We start from the raw sequence: 23,766 nt of genomic DNA, 5'->3' as shown, positions 1-23,766 counted from the left end.
AAGACATGGTATACATAGACACGTTGAAACTAAGATAAGCCTATGTCCCTTTGGCCACAGGACATTTGTGAAGAGCATTCCTAGGAGGTGTGGAACACCATGTCGAAGGTTCAAGTACAAGCATAAGAGATGATAGGGATATAGGTTATCTATGGCTATATGCCCATAGGTGATTGTTACAAACCATAAGGAAAACTAACTTAGAGCATATAGGGAGCCTATGGCCCTTTGGCCATAGGCATCTGTGAGGAGATAAATTGAAAAGACAGTTGTTCAATTAGAATATTAAAGTAAAACCTCAAGTTTTTGTGGCCAAAGGGTCTCCCAAGTATTTTTGTAAATTTCCCAAACATGATGTTAAGGATGCATGTCTAGGTAGAAGAATTGTGGAGGGAGTCTATGGCCTTGTGGGTCACAGGTGACTACCAAGACATAGTATAAACATGTGGTCATTTGGGTGCAAATTGGCAACAGGGTGAGGATGAATTATGTTGATCTATCCATTGAAGTATACTAGGGCCCTCTAAGGACTCTCGACAATGAATAGATAGACTGAAACCATGAGGAGCCTATGGCCCTTTGGCCACACTTCATTTGTAAAAACCTAGCCATGGAGATGTGAAACACCATGTCAATGGTTAGAGTCCAAGAATAAGAGTTGATATGAATATATGATATATATGGTCATGTGGCTTTGGGTGAACTCTAAGAAACATAAGGAGAATTTTTTGGAGCACTCAGGAAACCTGTGGGCCGATGACCATATGACATTTGTGCAAAATGAAATTGAAGAGAGTGGTGCGTCACTAAAATGTTAAGGGAATACCTCTAGGTCCAAGCATGAGTTACAATATGGAATATAGCTTTACTATGGACATGTGTCAATAATAGACTCTTAAGAACCTTGAGTAAAAGTCACCTTGAACATCTAGGGAGCCTATGGCCCTTTGTCCATATGATATCACCCAAGGCATTACGGGTTTTACAAACATGAAGTTAACATAGATGAAGGATGTGGGTGTAGCATATGGAATTGTGATCATAGGGTGTCTACCAAGGCATAGTATAAACATGTTGGGAGCCTATGGTCCTCTGGACAAAAGGCATGCATCAAATCTTGTAACTTGAGAGGAATGTGTCCACAAGTGACTATGAAGTGATATGTGGTGAGAGGGTCTCCAAAGCCATTATGGATTTTTCAAACATGATGAACTAAAGATGCATGTCTAGGTAGATGACCGATGGGGGCAGATGGACTTGTGGTCATAGGGGTCCACTAGGACATAATATGATCCTGTTGAGCCTATGTTCCTTTAACATATGGCCTTGTGGTCATAGGGTTTCTACTAGGACATAATATGAGAATGTTGAGAGCCTACGGCCCTTTGACCACAAGGTATATTTTAGATCTTGTAATATCAAAGGAACTAAGCTTGATCTAAGAGATTTTTCAAGGGTAGTAATGTGTCTCTATGTTCACAGAGTCTTGAGTTCAAGGAAATCAACATACATAATAATAGATTAGATGACAAGCCATAAAATGGTTCAAGTGATAGCCTATGGGAAAATGGCCATAGGGTGAATCTCAAAAATTCATGAAGAGCCACTATGAACTTATAGGGATCCAAAACCCCTTTGAAAATAGGAAATCCTTCAATAGACATCTATGGAAATGTGAAAGACCAAATCAAATATGAAATTTTACCTAAAGAAAAAATTGAATGGTGAAGCACTAAGAAGCCTGTGTGAATGTGGTGAAAAGGGTTTTGGGTTGTAGGAAATGGAGATACATCATAGGAAGATTTTTGTATCTAGATTGTTGGAATTAGGGTTGCAAAAAAATAGACACAGCTTGGAGAAGATGAAGGAAGCTCAAGGCACACAACGAGAATGTATTACTTAGTGTGCAATAGAAAGATAGATAGCCCTAGAATGATGTGTGTATATACAATGCAGGGGAGGGGAAACCTCCTAGTCAGGGAAAAAATGCATTGACTGTCCTAAGTGTGCTCACACACATCACTACCACATGTATATGGTAACAAATCCCCACTGGAATGATGCAGTGAACGAGAGTTGGCACATAGAGTAAAGGGAAGTGTCATGCCATGAGGACATGATCGGTCCACAAAGGGGAGTAAGTCTAAAGCTTTGCGGAAAGATTCAAACTTCTCACGGGACAAAGACTTTGTGAAAACATTTGCAAGGTGGTCCTGTGTTGGCACATAAGCCAAGCTGATCTCTCCTGCTGAGAGTCTCTCCCTGACATAGTGGTAATGCACCTCAATGTGCTTTGTGCGAGCATGAAAAACTGGGTTCCTTGCAACTTCCAATGTGCCCTAACTGTTTTCTTTCAGCACTATAACCAACAAAAATACATTTGACAACCTTATCTTCAAATTTTTTGCATTGTATTTGTGGCACCAAAGCATATGCCAAACATCCAACAACACGCATGTGATCAATAGAAGGCTTTCTATCATGCCATGCTTCATATGGAGTAATAGACTACAAAGCTTTTATAGGACACATGTTAAGTACATAAGTGGCACACATGATGGCCTCAAGCCAAAACGAATGAGGCAAAGCTTGACTTTTGACCATACATCATGCCATTTCCGTAAGTGACCTGTTTTTCCTCTCAGCAACACCATTTTGTTGCGGTGTATAAGGCACTATACAGTGGTGTTTTATCCCACAACTAGCCAAAAATGTATTAAATTCATGAGACATATAATGCCCCCCTCGATCGAAACAGAGGGTGGCCATAGTACATTTCGAAGACATTTTCAGCGATAGTAAGGAATTGTTTGAAGCACATAAATACTTTGGACTTCGCTTTAAGCGGAAATACCCATGCATGCCAGGAGAAATCGTCAATGACAGTCACAAATTAAGGGTAATTGCCCAAGGACAGAGTTTACATGGGCCCGCAAACATTATTATGCATAAGCTGCAACCTGCATGTGGCCCTAAACTAAACCATCCTTTGGAAATTTTGAACGTTGCATCATACCCAAAATACGGCCTTCACAAACATGTTTGACAGATGCTTCAAGAGCGACAAAGAAGCAACCATATTAGATTTTTGCAAACACAGCAAACTAGTAAAATTCAAATGTCCAAAACGTGCATGCTAAAGTTTTGCATCTGAAATAGTCTTAGAATCCACAACTGCATTTGCAAAATTCTGCCAACACTTGTCATACAAAGTGAGCTTATATAGCCCATGGCATAAAATGCCCAATGCAACAATTTCATCACCAAAACTAAGATCATCTATTGTACATCTGTCATCCACAAATTTGACTACAAGACCAAGTCTAGCAAGTGCAAATGCAGACAAAAGATTCTTCTTGATCCCAGCTACATAAAATGCATCAACAAGTGTGAAAGAACTGTCATTTGCAGCAGTAAGCACAATCTTTCTAACTCCATGAACCCGATAAGAGGCATTGTTGGCACAAGTAATTGAATTCTCATGAGGGACAGACTCAAGAGAGGTAGCAAATCACGATGTGAGGTAATGTGCATCGTAGCACCACTCTCAAAATACCACATATGTGAATTTGCAGCAACTGACATGCATGCATCATGGACAACAGGATTATAAGTGCACTCTGCACTAAAAGCCCATTCTGTATCAACATCAGCATCACACTTTCATTTCATAGAAGACTCAACAGTAGCTACATTTGTGGTGGAACCAACATTAGTAGTGGAACCAGCCTCTTTCTTCTTAGCCTCTTTGGCCTCAACTTAGGACACTGCTTGATCAAGTGATCATTATCTTTACAATAATGGCAATGCATCTTCTTTTTGCCCTTATCACCAAAATTTCTAGACGAATTGCTGGCAGTAGAAGCATTAGGAACATGTGATTTTCCACTTGTAGAAGAACCATAAGAAGTGGCTGCATTGTTGTTCCCACCTTTTCTTTGAGCGGCAATAAAGGCCTGTTCAACTGCATGTTGTCGAGTCCTATTTTTTTCTAGAAAGCGACTCTTGCAACATCAATGTGCATTTTACATTAAACTTGACAACTTCAAGATTTCCTTGGGTCATAAGTCCTAAAGTACTAGCAAAAGTCTCGTAAGAATCTGGCATGGCATCAAGAATAGTATGCACAAGGGGACTTTGTTAAATGATTTCTCCTGCACAAATAAGTTGCTCATTGATATCCTTGACACCAGCAAGGAAAGTGTCCGTGTCATCTTCCTCATGCATAATCTTCGACTCCACCTCTTTACGCATCAATGCAATTTTTGTCTCATTGTTGCGACTTGCATAAAGACCTGCCAGAATATCCCAAACCTGTTTTGCAATTTCACTGATGAATGTGAGGAGTAATGGTGCGCTCCATAGACAATGCAATCAATGCATCAGCTTGTGCATCTTTTATATCCCAGCGAGCTTGTTCTATCATAGGCAAATCAACTCTAACAGCAGCGATCCTTGCAGCAAGACCTAGAACATCCTCAACATCGTTTGTATCCTCTGAACCAGGACGTACATCAATGCCCTACACAATGTTCCAAATTCCCTTTCACACAAGAACATGCTACATCCTATAAGCCCACATAGGGTAATTGTCCCCATCCAATCTGTCCTCTGCAGCAAACATCTTGAACACATCTGTGTTGTTGTCAGCCATGGTAAATGTTGCACCTGATGTGAAAACTGCCCAAAAAAAAGGAGAAGGAAAGCGGGAACAACACGTGCTATATAGCATAAACCATAGAAGACCATAAGGTCCTATAATGCAAAAAATGGCATTGATAGAATTTATGTACAAAATGATGAAATAGTCTATGCAGTACTGCTTGTTGTGGAAACGGAGGCCGAAATGAGCCCAAATCAAAATTCTGAGCAGACCAAGCTCTTCGAGCTTACCCGAACTTTTCCCAACCTTCGAACTCTCCCCAAAGCTCACAAAAATCGGAGAAAGTGAACATGTGTGTGTTCGAGCTGCTGACGAACTAAGCCTGAGAGGATGTAACCTGTTTTGATACTAATTGTTGGAATTAGGATTGCAGAAAAACACACACGGCTTGGAGAAGATGAAGGAAGCTCAAGTTACTCAACAGAGAGTGTATTACTTAGCGTGCAATGGAAATATAGATAGCCCTAGAATGACAGGCGTATATACAATGCACAAGGGAAAGAAACTCCTAGTGAGGAAAAAATGCACCGGTGGTCCTAAGTGTATTCACACACATCACTACCACATGTAGACGGTAACATAGATGATAGGCCCTAGATGAATCAAGGGAAAGCCTACGGCCCAAAAATTATAGGGTGACTCTCAACACTTCACATTATGAGACTTCATGAACTTGTAAGAACCCAATGTCTTTATGGACGTTGAAATTTTTTGAACATAAGACCATGTAGATATGGAAATCCATGTCAAGGATGAAGTTTTTACCTCCATAAAAAAATGAAACAATGTAGAACCAAGAGTATAGCTTGGAAAAGAATCTGGAGAGAACCTACATATATGGGGCCATTTATACACCTAGCACCTCATAAATTAATACTTACCACATGAATCTATGTTATTCTAATGGTGAGTTGCTAATAAGTCATCTCTAAGAGCCGGTATAATAGATTTATGGCTTATTATCATAAGTGTTCATGGATACTTTTCCATAGGATCTAAGTGCATATGAAACTAAAAAACCATGTGAAGGATGAAAATCCAAGTGAGAGAACTATCGGGGAGGGAGGGTGGGTGGGTGGGTGGGTGGGTGGGTGGGCTAAAGCTAGTAGGAAACCATAAAGTAACTCTAAAGATATACTATGAAGATTCACCTTGAACTCGTAGGAGCATAATCTAATGAAAATAATTGAACTGTTTATGGGGGTTCTAAAAGGAATGTTGCTATAGAATAGAATTCCATGGTAGGATATGAAATTATCAAAAATTAACTTCTCAAGGATGATAATAGCTTTCAAAGTTTTCATGGAGGACCTAAGTCCATGTGGCCATTGGGTTACCATTAAGAAAAGGTCAACCATTACCTTGTGGGGAGCTTCTAGCCCTGAGCTTCTAGCCCTTTGTCCATAGGTCAACTAATAATAAGGAAAGCCCAGCTCACGAAGCCATAGGGATAGCAACATGATAATCACACCAAAAGGCCTAGACTATGATGTTTGAAGAAGGTATTCTATTTTTATAAGTTTACAGTAAATCCAGCTTGGTTTTACATAGCCATTGATGATGATAGCCCCGATATAGTTCCAAAGCAAAATAATCTTTCAATACATTTTTCTTTTCATGATCTTACAGAAAGGCATTTTTACCATTTTTAGATGTAGACCATGTACTTATAGCCTGTAAATGTAAGAAGAATGCATCATATACCAAAGAAACCCATTATCCTAAGTAAATTCAATCACCTCCATCATCCTGTACCATCAAGTGAAGAATTCTTGAAAGCTATCATCCATAATAGCCGTCAATAAGACATGTAATTCTCTAAGCCCAATTAATCTTAGCAAGCTCAAGGGTATCCTTGTGAAGAAAGCAACAAAGGTATGGTCAAGATTTTGGTAAGTTAGACAACCCATCATTGATAACTTCATTATCACAAGACCGAATATTGATCATTTATAGCATGAAAACTCTCCATAGAAATCACTACAAAATGTATTGCACCATGAAGAACGCTATACACCATCCTATTGACCAATTCATGCTTTACTAGACAATTTCTTTTTACTTTAGATTCTGTAATATGGAAGAGACATAAGGTAACAAAGGACTTAAATAGATTCACAATATATCAAACAAGGTTCAAAAACCACTTAGTTAAACTCCAGCTAGAAGCCCTTAAAATAGTTAGAACAAAGCCAACATCAATAATTGTATGAGGGTTCAAGTAGAGTTACTATAAATAAGAAGTAATCAACCAGACACTTCAAATAGTAGGAAAGACCTAAACCATAGCATTATCAAGGAAAAATAGTAATACAAGAAAGAAGGAAAGCCAATAATTCAAGATAGCAAAATGGGAGAGTGGATATGCTCCAACCAAGTCTCCTTTTATAAAAAAGTTATAAAATGAGTGAGCCATAGGTATTATTCAAGCTTAGAGTTTAGTAGGAGCATGGACGGAAGTTCAAAGTGAGTATAAGGTAGCCAAGCATCCCTAGCTCAAATGAAATCAAAAGGTTTTCTACATTTATGAACCAAAACTAAGGCTAATAGTGTCTGCTAATACAAGAGCAAGCCCAAAAACTTATATAAGTTTTAGTGACAACCGACAGTAAGAAGTGAAGCATGCCATTAGATCTAGCAAAAATTTAGAGCCATATCGTCCTACTTCATGCCTCAGCAAATAGCTAGTAAAATTCCTAAGTTGACTGCAAACAACCATCAGATCGGGGAGATAAATGAGCAAAGCATCGCAATAGGCAACCACTAGAACCAATCGTGACACCTAATGTAACTACAAAAATTCTCCCCGGATTCACAGCAAGAGGTGCAACATTAGCCCAAGGCCATAAGGAGGTTAAAAAATCCTTAAGGATAAAAAAACCAGCAAAAGATCAGACTAACATCATCATCACAAAGTAAACTTTTACCAATCAAGGACAATATCACAGGATTGGATTCATACGGGGAGAATTTACCCATCAGGAAAGCATCAGGATTTCCTTAAAATCAATTTATGAATAATCAGTGCAAGGCTTTAAAAATCCTAATACACCCAAGCACATTACATTCCCTTATTACTTTCAGACGTAGGCCAATAAGGCAAAAGAACAGAATGAGACAATAGGAAACATGTGAAGAGGATGCATTCTCAACAAGCTCCATTGCAGTAGGGGAGAACCGACCACAACTCAAGGCCTTACAACAGAGTTTTGTAGCACTTTGTTCCTTACCACACTCTCTCGATCACTCTTGAATCAAGAGGGGGTAAGAGGCCATCAAGCCCCCTCAAATCACATGGAACAATGGACCAATAGTCAGGCCAAACATCAGTGTAAGAGGCAAGATACTCCATATCAAGACTCGAGAATACTTGTAGATTTAAACCCGAAAAAAATGACAGTGATAAGAAACAACGGTTAGGTAAGGAACCCATTGGGGGAAATTTAAAAGGCATGTCCAATTCCTCATCCATGATAGAAAAAAATCAGAGTTTTACCATAATAAGCATACACAAAAAGATTTAGAAATTTTCTCATGTAGGAAAACGGAGTCTTTCTCAGTGTTTTTCATGCAATGCATAACATCATGAGCTTCTATGAGGGAGGTGTGGCATACCTAGCTAGGTACGATTTGGGGCAGGGGACCACCAGCCCCCAACCGGGCCAGCGGTCCCCTGCCCCCAATTGTACCTAGCTAGGTATGTTGCACCTCCCTCACAGAAGCTCGTGATGTTGAGGTTAGTCACAATGTGGGAAATATTGTGAGAACTTTCCAAAACTTCTTGTGATAGGGAAAACCAGCTACGCAAAGTCATAGAGCTCTCAACAATAGCCAACCATCCATTCATAGGTACCCCATGGCAAGTGCCCAAACCATGAGTGCATTAGCATGCATAAAGATCAATGGAATACATTAAGAAAAACATGGAAGTGGAGAATCCATCAAAATTTAGTCCAAGATGTTTGGAGTATCGCCAAACCTACAACAAAGAGCAAAGAGCCCGTCAATCAACTAGAAGGGAAAATCAATGCAGAAGTCGACAAGGAGAGGAGAGCATTTCCGTGAGGCACGTCAGGCAGAGAGAGGGAGAGTGGAGTCAAAGCACAGCCTGGGCTGGCAATTAATGGGCAAGTAGTTGAGAATATCAAAAGGGAAGTCCACAAAAAGTCCATAATCTCACCAAGAGGACTTTCTGAAGGTTAGGTTTGAAGGATTATCCTCGAAGGTACTCCTAAAGGGATTTTAGAATTTTTGTATAGTGCAAAGAGGGCCATAAATAATGGCATGCCTCATAGAGGTTTTGAAGAGGGGTAACCAAAAGTCCAAGGGAAGGGGTTAAGAGTGCTTCACTAGGCACAAAGTGAAAAAACAATAGGCATTCCAATAACAAGGGTAAGCATGGTTGCATTCAAATGACAACTTAGGTGTTTTCTAGAGAATGTGAGCCACAATAGCAGCTTCAATAGCAGATCTTTTTTAAGGGGACCAAGAAAGGAGACCTTGGAGATCTAGGAAACCCTTCATTACAGGGAATTTATAAATGGGTTCAATCAATAGAATTAGTGTGAATGGGTTTTTTTTTTTTTTTTTTTGGGGGGGGGGGGGGGGGGATACTTGACTTCCTACTTGGAGGCCATTATTGGGCAGTGGCAATGCTAGTTGGGATGTCATAGTATTTAGTCGATATTGTGCATGATATGTTGCTCGTTACATTAACCTGTGGATGACTGTCATGAGCCTTTACCCTGCATTTTCTTTGAAAGGTGAATTTGGGGCTCATCCTAGACTCATCTAGGTATATGTTGTAGACATATAGCGATCATGCAAAACTTCACATTGTGAAGTTTTTGTCTGATTTATAATCAATTACTGTTGTGTTAATTATTTATACCTTCAGTAGTGTGCATGCCCCACTAACTACCTTATTTTTATGCTAATGTTTCCTATTTAATGCTTCTTTTGGTGCTAGGCTTCATTTTAGTTGAGTTAGCCTTGCATCTGCAGAGTTTTGGCAAAAGCTCATTACCATATCTTTGTAGTTATCTATGCTTGTGTGTGTGTGTGTGTGTGTGTGTGTGTGTGTGTGTGTGTGTGTGTAATCTATTTTAATAAATAAACACAAATGAACATACAAGTTCAAACGACAACTGACTTGATAAAAGTGACCAGAGGTAGCACAAAAACAACTCTATCTTAAAATTATTTTTGTACATTGCTATAAGAATGAGACCTCATTCTAATATGTACAAGGGATGATGTGTGTTATCTGTTCCATAAAGTGGTAAGAGTCTGGTATGTCAAAGACGGACAACAACTAAGCCAAAAGAAATCCCAAGAAAAGATAAGAGTCCTCACTTGTGAAGCCTCCTTATGTTCAACCAACTCCGTAGTCACACAGTAAGTGGATGATCAAAACAAGCCCTCAAAAACTCTTTCACATACACACACAAAAGACAAGGCTAAGTGCTAATGTTTCTTATTTAATGCTTCTTTTAGTGCTATGCTTCATTATAGTTCAATCAACCTTACATCTACAGAGTTGTGACAAAAGCTAAGTACGCATATCTTTGTATTTATATATGCTTGTGTGTGTGTGTGTGTGTGTGTGTGTGTGTGTGTGTGTGTGTGTGTGTAGATTACACAACAAAAGTTTGATTTACATAAAATATTGCACCATAGAATTGGACTAGTGACCAGACAATACATATATATAGAAAGAATCGACTTTATAATTGACATTACAATTGAAAAAAAAAACGAAGTGAATATATACAACTATCATAGAAAAATATACAAGAGTGAATATATACAATTGTCATAGAAAAGTTTACAAGAACGTTGTATCAATCATACGTAACAACACTGAACGATGGATGATGATCTTCTACTATTGTTGTTTTTGTCATAATCTCAAGGAAGGAACCTCTTATTTGTCACCATCCAAGAACCACAAGCACGTAGGATTGGCATTACTTGAGTAGAGATGTGTGAATGACCCCTTCCCTTTGTTATTGGTGTCAAAAAATTACAAAGAAACTAACAACTAAGTAGGGATCAAGTATGCAATTTCACACAATTCCATCCATTTGGTGACATTTCAATTGTATTTTTTGAAACTATTTCAAAAACTTCAATAATTATCATCTCAAAAACACCCTTGCTTGAGGATTAAAGCTATCACTACTATGAAAAAACTAGCCATTTCCAACCTTGCAAGCTTTTATTGTATGCTACTAAGATCGAATATTCATATATAGTAGCGTACAATGAGGCCTTTCAAAGAGTTTAAAGATACCCATGTATATCAAGTAGGGCTAGCAAACCATCAACACTTATATTAGCATGACGGAACTCAACAACCAATTAATAATGCCCCTCTCATTCTCCATCAACTGGAAGTTGTCTCAAGTTCACCACCATATACATAGTACTTTTCAAGGTATGTAGCTTGAAGCCATAGCAAACGTTCACTATTTATTTTAACTCTTTAACTTTTTTAGAACCAACCAAGATCATTTCTTCCACGATTCAACCTATTTTCAAGGACTCATTTGTACAATACTCTCACAAGGCCTCATTTGTACAATACTCGCACAAGTTTTTCGGGTTTAGCGGCTTAACATTCGACAACAGATCCAAAGTACCTTTACACCGTTTTAAACCAAAAACCTCAAGAAAATGTAATCGTAACACTACAATGTTGGCCAAGCTCTTTGTGAAAAAACTATTGCCTTCAGGGGCCAATAAAGAACTATGTGCATCTACCATGTCTTATTTGCTGATTTGGAGCATGCCAAAAAGAACGCAAACTCACTGCAACTTTCTTAAAGCATGCACTGTGTTTCCCAAGACCTGCAAGAGAATAGCATCATCAATTGTGTCTCTGTTCAATTAGGCTGTATTAAGGAATGACGAAGTTACAAGGTCTGTGTCACATATGCAGTTTCATCGCCAAGTTCGGACCATTCACCTATTCTTTCAATGATCTACTCACATTTACAAGCTTGATTCCTTCAGAGTAAGATATAAGGAAGGAGAGGAGAGCTTATAAAAATGAGCACACAGCTCATTGACACCTTTTACAGCTGTTGTATTAACTTCTGACCGTCCAAATCCCCCCCCCCCCCGCCCCGCTTAAACTTCGTCGAGTTTAATTGATTTTTTCCATTTGGCTGAATTGGGGGTCCCTCCTCACATAAAGGAAATACTAGTGACACTTACACCACACGAAACTCACTGCGAAAGTACAAAGGCCAGGGCAAGGCAAGGCAGGAAATGCACTCCTCTTTTTGCACTATGCAATATTAACCAAAGAGACACCGGGGGTAACAATTGCCACCTGAACTTGTGAAGGGGAACAACACATGCTCTACTTGCTTCCCCTACTACATCCATTTTGAAAGCCTTCATTACAAAGGGATGATGTTCTCCTCTTCCTCTTGCGCCTTCCCCTTACTGTCGTCGTCGTCGTTAGTTATAGTTACAACATCATGTGAATTTAGCATACAGATGATGGTACACCATGATAAAGTCAAATGCAAGCAAGTAGGCGCCTTTCAACGTTTGTGAAGGACCATGTTTAGCGCCCTTCCATACATTAAAAGGCCATTGGATGACTCTTATCAAGGCTCTCTGCTATAGACACGGACATGAAGCTGCATTGTTTCCACATGGCTTGGATCCACCGATAGAGCTGCTCGGCAATCCCGTAAAGCACTTGTGGCATCTCCAATGCACTCATGGAACGCAGCTCGCAAATGCAGCAAATGCAAATCAGCTTTGAAGGCTACAGCTTTTGATAGTTCTTCGATGGCTTCCTTCTCTTTGTGGCTGTCCATCAGAACTGCAACAACAAATATCAAAACTCTCTCTCTCTCTCTCTCTCTCTCTCTCTCTCTCTCTCTCTCAAATCAAGAAAAACATTTAAAGCCGACTGTTACATGCACTGGAAGTGATTGGTCGTGATAGGATGAGTGCTTAGTACATACACAAGGTTCCTTTACTTTAATGAGAGAGAGGTGCAATAGACCTTGAGGGAGAGAAGAGAGAATGCCACCGTGAGTGAAGGTTCAGTGAGTGACAGAGAAAGAAAGAAGGTTAACACTAGATGGGGTCCCAAAACCCCCCTCCAAGGGCCCACCTCTCTATTGCTAGAGAGGTATTTGCTTTAGATTGAACAAATGCTGATACAATGGATCTAGGTGATGAGATGCTGATGAGACCATGCGGAAGATGCTTGAATCTAAGAGGCTAAGGGCTGGAAACTGAAAACGCTAGGGTGTCTAGCTAGGATCTGCAACTGCCACGAGGTAATGGGCTGATCTGCTAATGCCGATGTCAAGAGGATGACGGCTGAAAACTGGTTCTGATGATGGATCTGAGGCTGAAGCTGCTAACGCTGGCAGACCTGATACTGCTAGTCTGACCTGCTACTCTATGCTGAAAACGCTAGGTTGAGGATGGTCTGCTGCTGGGGATGGCGATGAAAAAGCTGAGGGGCTGATGCTGGGTAAAAAAGCCAAGGGGTGCTGCTGCCCGTGATGGGGAACTGACTGATTATCCGGTTGATGACCCTGGGGGTATAGGCTGCAAATGCTGGGTCAAGCAGGCCGCCTAGATTATTATACCCCACAACTTTCTACAAGTCACTCATTAAATTATACATTACTAAGAGGTGCTTCATATGTAGATAAACTACCTAGGCCAAGTACTAATGCTAGAATATGGGAACTGTAAGGTGCAGCGGAAGTGAATGTTGAACTTTGAGTGCTCCGAACTGTGCTCAAAGGTTCCTTTTACTTACGGAAGGGAGAGCCTTCCGTTCCTTAAGTGTGAGAGTGCAAATGATCACAAACAAAGTGGCAAACACTGTGAATGAAGGTGTTGAGACTGAGAGATAGAGAGAGAAGAATACAACACCAGAATGTTGTCAAAACCCTCCTCCGAAGCCCCACTCTCTATGGCGAGAGTGGCCTACTATTGATTGCACAAATCTCTACAATGCTTTTGATGAGAACGACGACGAGACGGCCTGAAATCTGAAAACGCTAAGGGCTGAAATCTGCAAATCTTTATCTGCTGAATTCTGACTCTATGTAGGTGACGAAGGCGATGACGACGATGCAACGACGACACGCTGAAAACGCAGATGCTGAAATCTACGTTTTCCGGGCTGAATCTGCAAACTTCGGTGGATCTGACCGTGCGGCGAGGATCTGTTGCGGGAAGGTGAGATCTGCGAGGTTTGAGGTTTCTACTGCGGTGTCTATATGCTGAAAACTTAAAACGCTTAGGCTATGGCTAAATCTGTCGCCGCAAATCTCCAAAACAATAGGATGTTCTGCAAATCCAAAAATGCTAGGGCTGATTTTTGACCTGCTGCAAAAAACGCTAGTGATCTGTTGTGTCCTACTGTCGCCAGGCTGCTGGAAATGCGAAACGCTGGGCTGATCAGCAAAGCTGAAAACGCAAGCTCGTTCTTTGGCTGAAAACGCTAGGTGATCATGCCGGGGGGTCTTGCTGAGAAGGTGCACTACCGGATGTCTGATCCCTGCTGATTCTTATGCCAGAGAGTGCTAGCGCTAGGGTTTCTTATATACTGGCTTGCTAAATTACCCTACCCAGTTTTCCAACAAAAGTCGCTTAAAAATAAAAGTGAAAATTGGCTAAAATAGGGAAAATAGGTCTATGCACTATAAAATCCTGATGGGTTCTAATGGAAATATGATAGTCATGTTGTGTGCAACCAAAGGATATGCATCTACTCTAAGTGCCTGGACATGCACAATCTGCGAACAGACTCACAAAGGTGCCAGAACACTTCCTAAGCTAACTGAATTGAACCCATGTCATGAAGTAGCTTGTCCACGTACACATAGGGTTAGATGTGCACGTGACAGGAACACCCCCCAATACCTACACACAGCAGACATTAGAGGTGCTCTTAGACGGTATGCAACTACATTAAAGTGCCTGGACATGCGAGTCCTGCGTGCACACTCACAAAGGTGCCAGAACACTTCTTATGCTATCCTAAATCCTACAAGTAGTTAGCTTGTCCACATGCACATAGGGTTAGGTGTGTACGTGACACCAATCACCACAGAGGTGCGATTTCGAAAATCTCAATAAACCATAAAATGATGAACAAAACTATCTTGGTTTTCATAATGAGTCTCTAAGATCTTCTAGCCAATTCATTTTAATGTAATCCAAGAGGTGAAAAGCTCTCCTTATACTGTGTAATAAGCACAACAAGACGAACATGTCTGCCAAAAACACATTAAGATACCACACAAAACTCTCTCTCTCTCTCTCTCTCTCTCTCTCTCTCTCTCTCTCTCTCTCTCTCTCTCTCTCTCTCTCTCTCTCTCTCTCTCTCTCTCTCTCTCTCTCGCGCACGCGCTAATAAAAAGAGGAAAATGGTATAACCTTTCTATCACCCAAGTGTGGTAGATTGGTTATGCCATTTCTCTCTTGAATAACAGGTCTTGAGTTCAACTCTCCTCATCGGATAGATCTTAAAGGTCCCTTGGGATAGTTTCCTACGACGTTAACGGGGGGGGGGGGGGGGAAGAAAAGGGGCTGTATTCTGTGTAGAAGAGACCTCTAGAGATGCTCAACGGGTACAACTGCAAGATAACAATGTGAAGGCTATATAGACATCAAGATGCCTTGTACGATGAGTGTCAAATGAACCACTGGGGAGGTGCATACTGCCATGTGATGTGGGCATGCTCCCAAGTGAAAAGAACTGACGATGTCACTCATGTGTGAAGAAAGTCGCACCTACGCTGCTCCGCTGCCCTATGTTGGGTCCAAGCCCTTTTCGGTCAACCGTGGGAAAGCCTCTTATAGGCATGCAATAGAGATCCAGTTATAGTCAAGTTTGCATGGCAAATTGCCTTATATATGTAAGGCTTTAGAAAGAACAAATTAATCACAAAAAAGAGTGTTCTGTGTTTTTTGGTGTGTATCGAGAGTCTCTCTCTCTCTCTCTCTCTCTCTCTCTCTCTCTCTCTCTCTCTCTCTCTCTCTCTCTCTCTCTCTCTCTCTCTCTCTCTCTCTCTCTCTCGACAATTGCCAGAATGAAGAAGAATCTGCTTCGAAATTACAGTACAAGTTTTCAAAATTATTTTTTATCGCTTTTGGTATCATAGAGTTGTCCTCTTTTGTCTATTATCAAAACCATCATAAACTTTCCAGTCAAATCCTCTTTTTACTTTATTTGTTGTCAGTCATGCCATGTCAAAAATTGTACGGGTTATAGACACTGCCACAAAAATAAGTGGTAAGACCTCCCAATTTTTATCAGTTCTCAGCACTTTTTTGTTGCACTCTCATGAGGTTACTGGGTACACCATAAACCCAAGGTTTGGCAATGAACCAAAAACTCCACTTTTGGTAGCTAATTTTTTGACCTACACCCTATCTGTTCAAGGGGGGGTTACTGATCTAGCACCAGGTTATGGATACACCAGAAATCCTTGGTTGTGAGAAAACCTAAAACTCACGATTGACGAGTATACCAAAAACTCGAGATATCATGAGACGGCATGTCTAGTTCGGGCTTGAGGGGGGGATTGTTGGGTCCAAGGCCTTTTCGGTCAGCCGTGGGAAAGCCTCTTATAGGCATGCAATAGAGATCCAATAAAAGTCAAGTTTGCATGGCAAATTGCCTTATATATGTAAGGCTTTAGAAAGAACAAATTAATCACACAAAAGTGTGTTCTGTGTTTTTTGTTGTGTATCGAGTCCCTCTCTCTCTCTCTCTCTCTCTCTCTCTCTCTCTCTCTCTCTCTCTCTCTCTCTCTCTCTCTCTCTCTCTCTCTCTCTCTCTCTCTCTCTCTCTCTCTTTTTTTGGGAAAAATCAGGGCTGTATATTACTGAGTACAAGATAAACCCCAGCAGATGCCAAAATAGCCTATCACGTGGGGTGTACAAGCTGAATGTAAGGTTGAGAGCCACTATAGTGACTACTCGACTAGAACAATCTCATGGTGGTCTGTATGATGAGTGGAGGAGAAACCACTGAGGAGGCGCATAATGCCATGTAATCTGTCCACCTGTAAGTGTGAAGAAGAGTGGAGATCATGCCCAACGCCGAAGGAAGTCAAATCGACGAGCCGCGGCTGCTCTAGATGTACCTGAGGAAGAATCAAACTGCCAAATGAGGGTGTGAATGATGTCCAGCCAAATGGCAGTGAGGGTATCCGGAAGGAGCTGGGGTGCCGCACTGAGAATATGAAGACAACGAGCTCTCCAAACATTCCAGAGTGCAATGCTAGTGATGACTAAGAAGATTTCATCACGTGTCTGAGGATCCCCCTACCAAGCAATCTGTGGGAACATAGCCAAAGTCCCTCGCCGGTAACCAGTCGTGGTAAGCATAAGAGCTGGATCTGTGTTTGAGCCCTCGTAGAAAAGATGCGGTCCGGGCATCGGCATCAACCAGGAAAACAGATCCCCAAGTGAGAAATCCATGCTGAACACCAGCTCTGCTAAGTCAAAAGCAAACTGCTAGCCAAACTGCATGAGAAGACGAGCATGACCAAAGGCAGTGTGTAGGTGACTCAGGTAGGCGCAAAGAACAGCGAGTACATAACGGATCGTGACCCATAGAAGCTAACCAAGTCCCAATTGGAAGTCCTGCATGTGCAGTCATCCACAAGAAAAAGGAAATACGACGAGCCACATGTAAATCCCAGATGGCTGACCAAAATTGCCTTAGATAGGCATTGGGAGAGACTTGAATGTAACCAGAAACGCATACGAGTGGGCTGCTCTGGGTGCTATCTCATCAATGCGAATCTTCCAATTCTGACTGTGTACTCAAAGAATGATACATGTGCGCCGGTGGGGTTAGAGTGAGGCCAATGCCACTCTCCTGGGTCCAATAAAGCTGAGATAGGGCACGACCCTCCCACACCCAAAGCCTCCAAAGTGCAGCATCAGCGGAAGCGAAAGGGGGGTCAACACAACGACGCTTCCCGCGGGAGCCAACTACTCATATGGCCTCCCATCGAGCGTCGGGGTAGACAAGGCGCGGAGAGGTAGTAGCATATGTCAGCCTAGCATGCATCCCCGAAGAGTAGTCAGTATCAACTGTGAACAGCATGGTCTCGAAACGAACTAATAAGAGAGTGCTCTGAGTAAAGAGGCCTTCCCAGCCACAATGTGGAGGCATCTGAACTGTGCCTCGCATGACTGCGTCCCAGTGTGGAGGAATGGCAGAGCCAATCTCAAGCAGTCTGTCTGTTACCCCGCGACGAATGTCATAATGTTCTGCCACAAAATCTGCATCCAGCATACGTGTCTCATGAAACAACCGCATAGAGGCAACAGGGCCAGTGTCCCAAGCAGCCCAATCAATGTGAGTCCTCTCTCCAAGCTGACGGGGTGGATTAACCGAAGAATCAAGAACTGCATCATTCCAAATGAGAGGCTGGCGCTCAATCTCCTCACGGCATGAGGGAGGTGAGCGTTTGATAGCTCGTCGCATGGATACCCAAATCTGAAGGAGCGATCGGATGAAGGGTGAGAGAGTGCCGGTGCACAAGGGGACATCCGTAAAGAGAAAACGATACCCTGTTTGCCAAGAATGGCCATCTCTAGTGCCGAGACGTGGAGTCGTTGTGGAAAGAGGGGCCTGAAGAAGCATCTTCCAAGGTTCTTGGTCGGGAAAAAGACCCCGAACAATAAGCTTGGTAAGAAGGGCGCGGCTCTGTAATTCTGGATCAATAATGCCAAGGCCACCCTCTGATCTAGGACGAATAATCGTGGACCAGCAAACTCGAGCACGAGTATCAGTAGTCCCATCTGTGCCACTCCATAAAAAGTTCCGCACGAGTCTGCGGAGCTGAGCTATCACACCAGAATGTAGCATCCAACAAGAGGCCGTATACCATACTGTAGCCAGAATGACCTGGTTGGCGACCAATGCACGGCCAGCCAACGACAGATGACGTGAAGACCAATGACAGAGCTTCCTGCGAATAGACTGTAGTACAGGTGCAAACTACTACTGTGAGGAAACGTCAAATCCAACCTGAAAGCCCAGATATCTGCATGTCTGACCTGGCTGTAGCCATGTGAAACCATCAATTACCCCCCAAGTAGGTATGTCATCACTGCCAACCAATAACCCATAGGATTTATGCCAGTTAATGCGTGCACCACTGGCAATGCAAAAAACCTCCAGGGCTCGCATCAAGAGCTGCTAGCAAATAGTGCAACATCAGCATAGTGTCATCAGCAAACTCTTGATCGATAAGGTCCGGAGCTGAAGGTACTGGCATGGTCAAGCCACGAAATGCATGACTCTGAGCACGAAGAAAGTCGGACATAGTCTCTCCCACAAACAGATACAGATATGCTGCTAAAGGGCATCCCTGACGGACAGATCGAGAGAGCTCAAAACTGCGACTGACATGACCACCAATAGTAATAGCACTGCTGGCAGTTTTGAAGAGAGCGGAAATGCCTGAGATCCATCTCGAAGGGAAACCCATCCTGGCTAATGATCCTTCGAGAAACTCCCACTCAACACGATCGTATGCTTTCTCAAAGTCAAGGATGAAAAAAGCGAGAGGTTCAGAAGATGAGTTGGCCCACTCGACTGCCTCATAAAAAGTGAAGATATTATCCAGTATGCATCCATCCATAACAAAGCCTGTCTGAGAAGTGTGAATAATATCTGGTAAGAACGATCGCAAGAGATGGCTGATCAGTAACGCTAATATTTTATAGACCAAAGGGAGTAGAGTAATAGGTCTCCACTGGCGAAGCTGAGTGGTGTCACCCCCTTTCGGAATAAGAGATATGAGACCTGAACAAAGATCTGGATGCATATAGCCTGATGCAAAGATATCCTGACAACCACGAAGCAGTGGTATATGCAATACATCCCAATAGGTCAAAAAGAAAGCTCTAGTGAGGCCGTCCTCGCCTGGACAGGAAGATGGATTTAGACTCTCGATAGCATCATGAAGCTCTGCAAGTGTGAATGGGACCAACAAGATCACTGCCATAGTGTCTGTACAACGACGACGAGTGTGATGCCAGATCTGCTCACGGGCAAGTAAAACCTCAGTAGTGCATACATTAGCAGTGAACGATGCCTCAAAATAATCTGCAGACATATCAAGAATAACATCAGGATGCATATGAAGTGTTGCTTGAGCATCGCACAAAGTCCTGAGGATGGTGCCAGGAGGGCGCTCTTTATGCGCAGTGAAGAAGTCCTTATTCATTCGATCAGCTTTAGCTATCCAATGAGATACTGAAGCATGATGAGTGAACTTAGACCTAGCCTCCTGTACGCTACGAATTTCCTGTGTGAGTTCAGTCTATCTAGCAACGAGATAAGCATCCTAAGGCCACTCTCTCTCTCTCTCTCTCTCTCTCTCTCTCTCTCTCTCTCTCTCTCTCTCTCTCTCTCTCTCTCTCTCTCTCTCTCTCTCTCTCTCTCTCTCTCTCTCTCTCTCTCTCTCTCTCTCTCTCTCTCTCTCTCTCTCTCTCTCTCTCTCTCGTTCTTTCTCGTTGTACCTAGCCATGGCACCACCTCAGTACCACCCCCCATAACCGCTCCAACTCCAACACCCTAGACAATCCTCCTAAAGTATTGCATTGAATGGGAAGAGAATGCAACCACTCAGTCTAAATGGCTCTCAAAATGTTGGATGTAGGGGAAGATTGTGAGCCCAGAATATTAGTACAACGAGCCTTCCAAATGGTCCATATAGAGATATTGGCGGTTTTGGAAGCCATGGGTGGCACTCTTGCAGGTTGTTTCGCACAGCCTTTGCCAGCTGGCCCAAAATAGGCTCCCCCTTTTATATTGAGGAAGAGAGAAGGGAAGCAACGATGGCCCTATCATTGCTCCCTTGCCCATGGGTAACTTAGGAATCTCATGCACTAGTGGTTGGGAGGCTTAACCGGAGCGGTTCGTAGCCATGCGGGAGGTGCTAAAAGAAGTCGGCAGAGTGAGTGGTGGAGAAAGAGTTGCTCAAAATGTAAGAAACCCCCTTTTATGCACGTTTTTCAAAAGAAGGGGCCTTTTTCTAGAAGGAGGAGAAGCCATGGTTTTTTGAAGAGAGAGGATTGTAAAGGATTTTTTTGGAAGAGACCAGCTATCATAGCCATTCCGAGCCCCTTCTCTTCTACATTTCTCTTGTGGCGTGGTGTCGATTTTTTGCGTGCACGTGCGCATGCGTGTGTGTGTGTGTGTGTGTGTGTGTGTGTGTGTGTGTGTGTGTGTGAGAGAGAGAGAGAGAGAGAGAGAGAGAGAGAGAGAGAGAGAGAGAGAGAGACCCTCTGGCCAGTTGTGGTGTGCAAAGACACACACACAGAGGTGTTGTGCGTGCGGTTGAGAGTTGAGAGGTGAACGTCTTGATTGGTTTGTGGCAAGCCGTGTTCTTTACGAGCGAGTGTGTGTGTGTGTGTGTGTGTGTGTGTGCGCGCATCACAACTCTCTCTCTCTCTCTCTCTCTCTCTCTCTCTCTCTCTCTCTCTCTCTCTCTCTCACACACACACACACACACACACACACACACAGAGGTGTTGTGCATGCGGTTGAGAGATGAGAGGTGAACGTCTTGATTGGTTTGTGGCAAGCCGTGTTCTTTACGAGCGAGTATGCACACTAGTGTGCGTAGACAAGTGATTGCAGTAAATTTTGGTTACTTGTCATGTTTTTCGAGAGGTTCGGGGCATCCTGTTTACACCTGAGCTATAGAGAAGCATATTATGTGGGGTCGAGTGTGTTTCTCCTTTCCCCCTTTCCATCTTCTGGTGTCCCCCACTAAGGAAGCATCTAATTGCTCCTTGGTTAACGAGAAAAGCACTTCTTTGACGTCAGTGAAGATGGCGATGCAAAGCTATGGACCCACCTTCATGAGTGAAGAAAATCCAAACGAGTGGATTGCAGATCTCAAGCTGTATATGCTATCATTGCGTATGTTGGATGAAGAAAGTAAAATGCAAGCCATCCCATGCGTGATGCACAGCAGGGCTACGGCAACGTTCGATGCTTTGGAAGGTGAACCACAGCTCGCATACTAGGCTCTACAAGCAGGTTTTTTGCACGATTTTCGCAAGGAGGTGTCTCCAGTCAATATGGACGTAAAATTGGAGGCCCTCAAATGGTATATAAGTATAGATTTTAATGCATTTCTTGGCCGTTTTAAAGAGTTGAAGAGAGCTAGCGACGGCTATGCAATTAGCTAATAGTGAATATTTCAAGCTGGACAAGTTTATGGCGTGCTTGCACCCCAAGATGCGGAAAAAAGTGGATTTTCAAATCCCGAAAAATTGCAACCGTACAATGGCAATTGGCGAGTCCAAGAGCAAGAAAATCGAAAAGAAGATCGAGCAAGGCGTGCTAGGCTATGTATGAAGCGGTGGTTTCTCCTCAACCACGAAGTCCACGCGGTAAAGCCATATGGTTGGCACGTCTATGCAGTGAGTTTTGTTTGCCTGACAAGGCACCTATGCTTGGTTGTGATAGCCAGAGTGCCATATGTCTGGCGAAGAATGCCATGTTTCATGCGCGCACAAAGCATATTGATGTGCGGTATCACTTCATTCGAGAAGTGCTTGAGGATGGCCTTATCAATTTGGTTAAGGTCCATACGTCACAAAATCCTGCAGATGCTCTCACTAAGTGCTTATCCAAAGCACAACATCAGCTATGCATACAGATGGTGGGAGTCACTTAGCTTAAAGGCGCCATTTATGCCTTTAAGTGGGAGGTTGTTGGGGTTAAAGGCCCTAAATGGCCAGCCCATAATGTACATTTTGTATAGCTTCAAAGGGTTTTAAAACCCTTGGCCAAGTTCACATTGAACTTGGCCCAACATTTTCAAAATGGTCCTAAAGATAATAAAAGGGATGCAAGGCTCAAAAACGTGAGCTCTTGATTTCCCCCACCTAGCGTGAGCCTCTCTCTCTCTCTCTCTCCTAATTTCGATCTGCATCGTGGGCTCTCTCTCCCTTCGTCGCCTGCACTCAGCCTGCACTAGTTGCCGTGCTCTACCACCTACACTTCTTGCTACGCGCTCATCAGGAGAGAGGGACTTGACCTTGATGCATTTGTGAAGGAATGGCGGAAGAGGGGGCAATATTTAAAGAACTTGCTAGCTGTTTTTGGCCGTTGGCTGCCTCAAGAGCTGTTTGAGAGCTGCACGTTTCTAGCCGTTGCAACCGTTCCGGTCACAGACTGTCATCCAGAACGTCCGTCCATTCAGAGGCGTTCCCAGAAATTTCAGCCGGCCGGAACGCCGTTCCGGTGTTCTAAGGCCCCCAAGCCACGTTCCCCAATAACTCTGGTGCAAAGTTCACGAACTCTACAGCATCATAAACTTGCTTGTCCTTGAGCCGTGCAGAACGTCGAGGCTGGCGAGTCTGGTAACTTCGTGACTCTAGAGGAAGAAACCGTAGAGTAAAGCCAACCAGGTACTAACTTCTCCTTGCGAGGTGGGACCGCCTCCACCCAAGGAGAGCCATCATCCACATCAGAATCGGAATCTGACAAGGCATGATTGAATGAAGTAATTGGTTGCGGTGTGGAGGGTACAGGGATAGGATCAAGTGTAGGAGGTGGACGAGGAGGAGGTAGAGAAGGTATAGGCTTCGATGATGCACCCTCTGCAGGTGTGTTGAAGAGCTCCATGAAAGTCACATCACGGATAACTGTGGTGGTCTTGGCGTCAGGATCATAAAGGCGGTATCGTCAAACTCTCATGAATAGCCCAAGAAGATGAGCTTCTTCGCCTTGAAGTCTAACTTCTGTCACTTCTCCTTTGGCACATAGACAAAGGCCGGACACCCAAAAACTCGAAAGTGTGAGACCGAGGACTTGCGCCCGTAGTAAGCCTGATAAGGAGTCATGTCCTGCAAAGCATGGGTAGGAGAATGGTTCTGGATGTAAACCGCCGTGTTGCACACCTCTTCAAGCATGCGCAAGCATCGCACGAACCATCTCCATGATAGTCCGATTCTTTTGCTCAACAACTCCGTTTTGGGAAGGAGTGTAAGAAGTAGTCAGCTGGCGTTGGATGCCCTCTGACTTGCACCACTGTGCAAAGTCCTTCGAGGTGAACTCA

General features: G+C 43.0%; 1 protein-coding gene across 2 annotated transcripts in view; it reads right to left on the bottom strand.

Moving 5' to 3' along the window:
- Window positions 1–11,538: 11,538 nt before the first annotated feature.
- EOL1 (ETO1-like 1) overlaps window positions 11,539–23,766 on the bottom strand; it is a 74,736-nt gene continuing 62,508 nt past the window's right edge. For both annotated transcript variants that reach the window (XM_086510831.1, XM_086510830.1), the window contains exon 6: window positions 11,539–12,506. In XM_086510831.1, the coding sequence (XP_086366957.1) occupies window positions 12,286–12,506 (221 nt within the window). In that variant the 3' untranslated portion in view covers window positions 11,539–12,285. The remainder of the gene's footprint in view (window positions 12,507–23,766) is intronic.

This window comes from Adiantum capillus-veneris, chromosome 4 (genome assembly GCF_014529385.1).
Source record: "Adiantum capillus-veneris isolate H3 chromosome 4, ASM1452938v2, whole genome shotgun sequence".
Lineage (NCBI taxonomy): Eukaryota > Viridiplantae > Streptophyta > Polypodiopsida > Polypodiales > Pteridaceae > Adiantum > Adiantum capillus-veneris.
The sequence above is the reverse complement of the archived record's forward strand: the minus strand, read 5'-3'. Positions and strand labels throughout refer to the sequence as shown.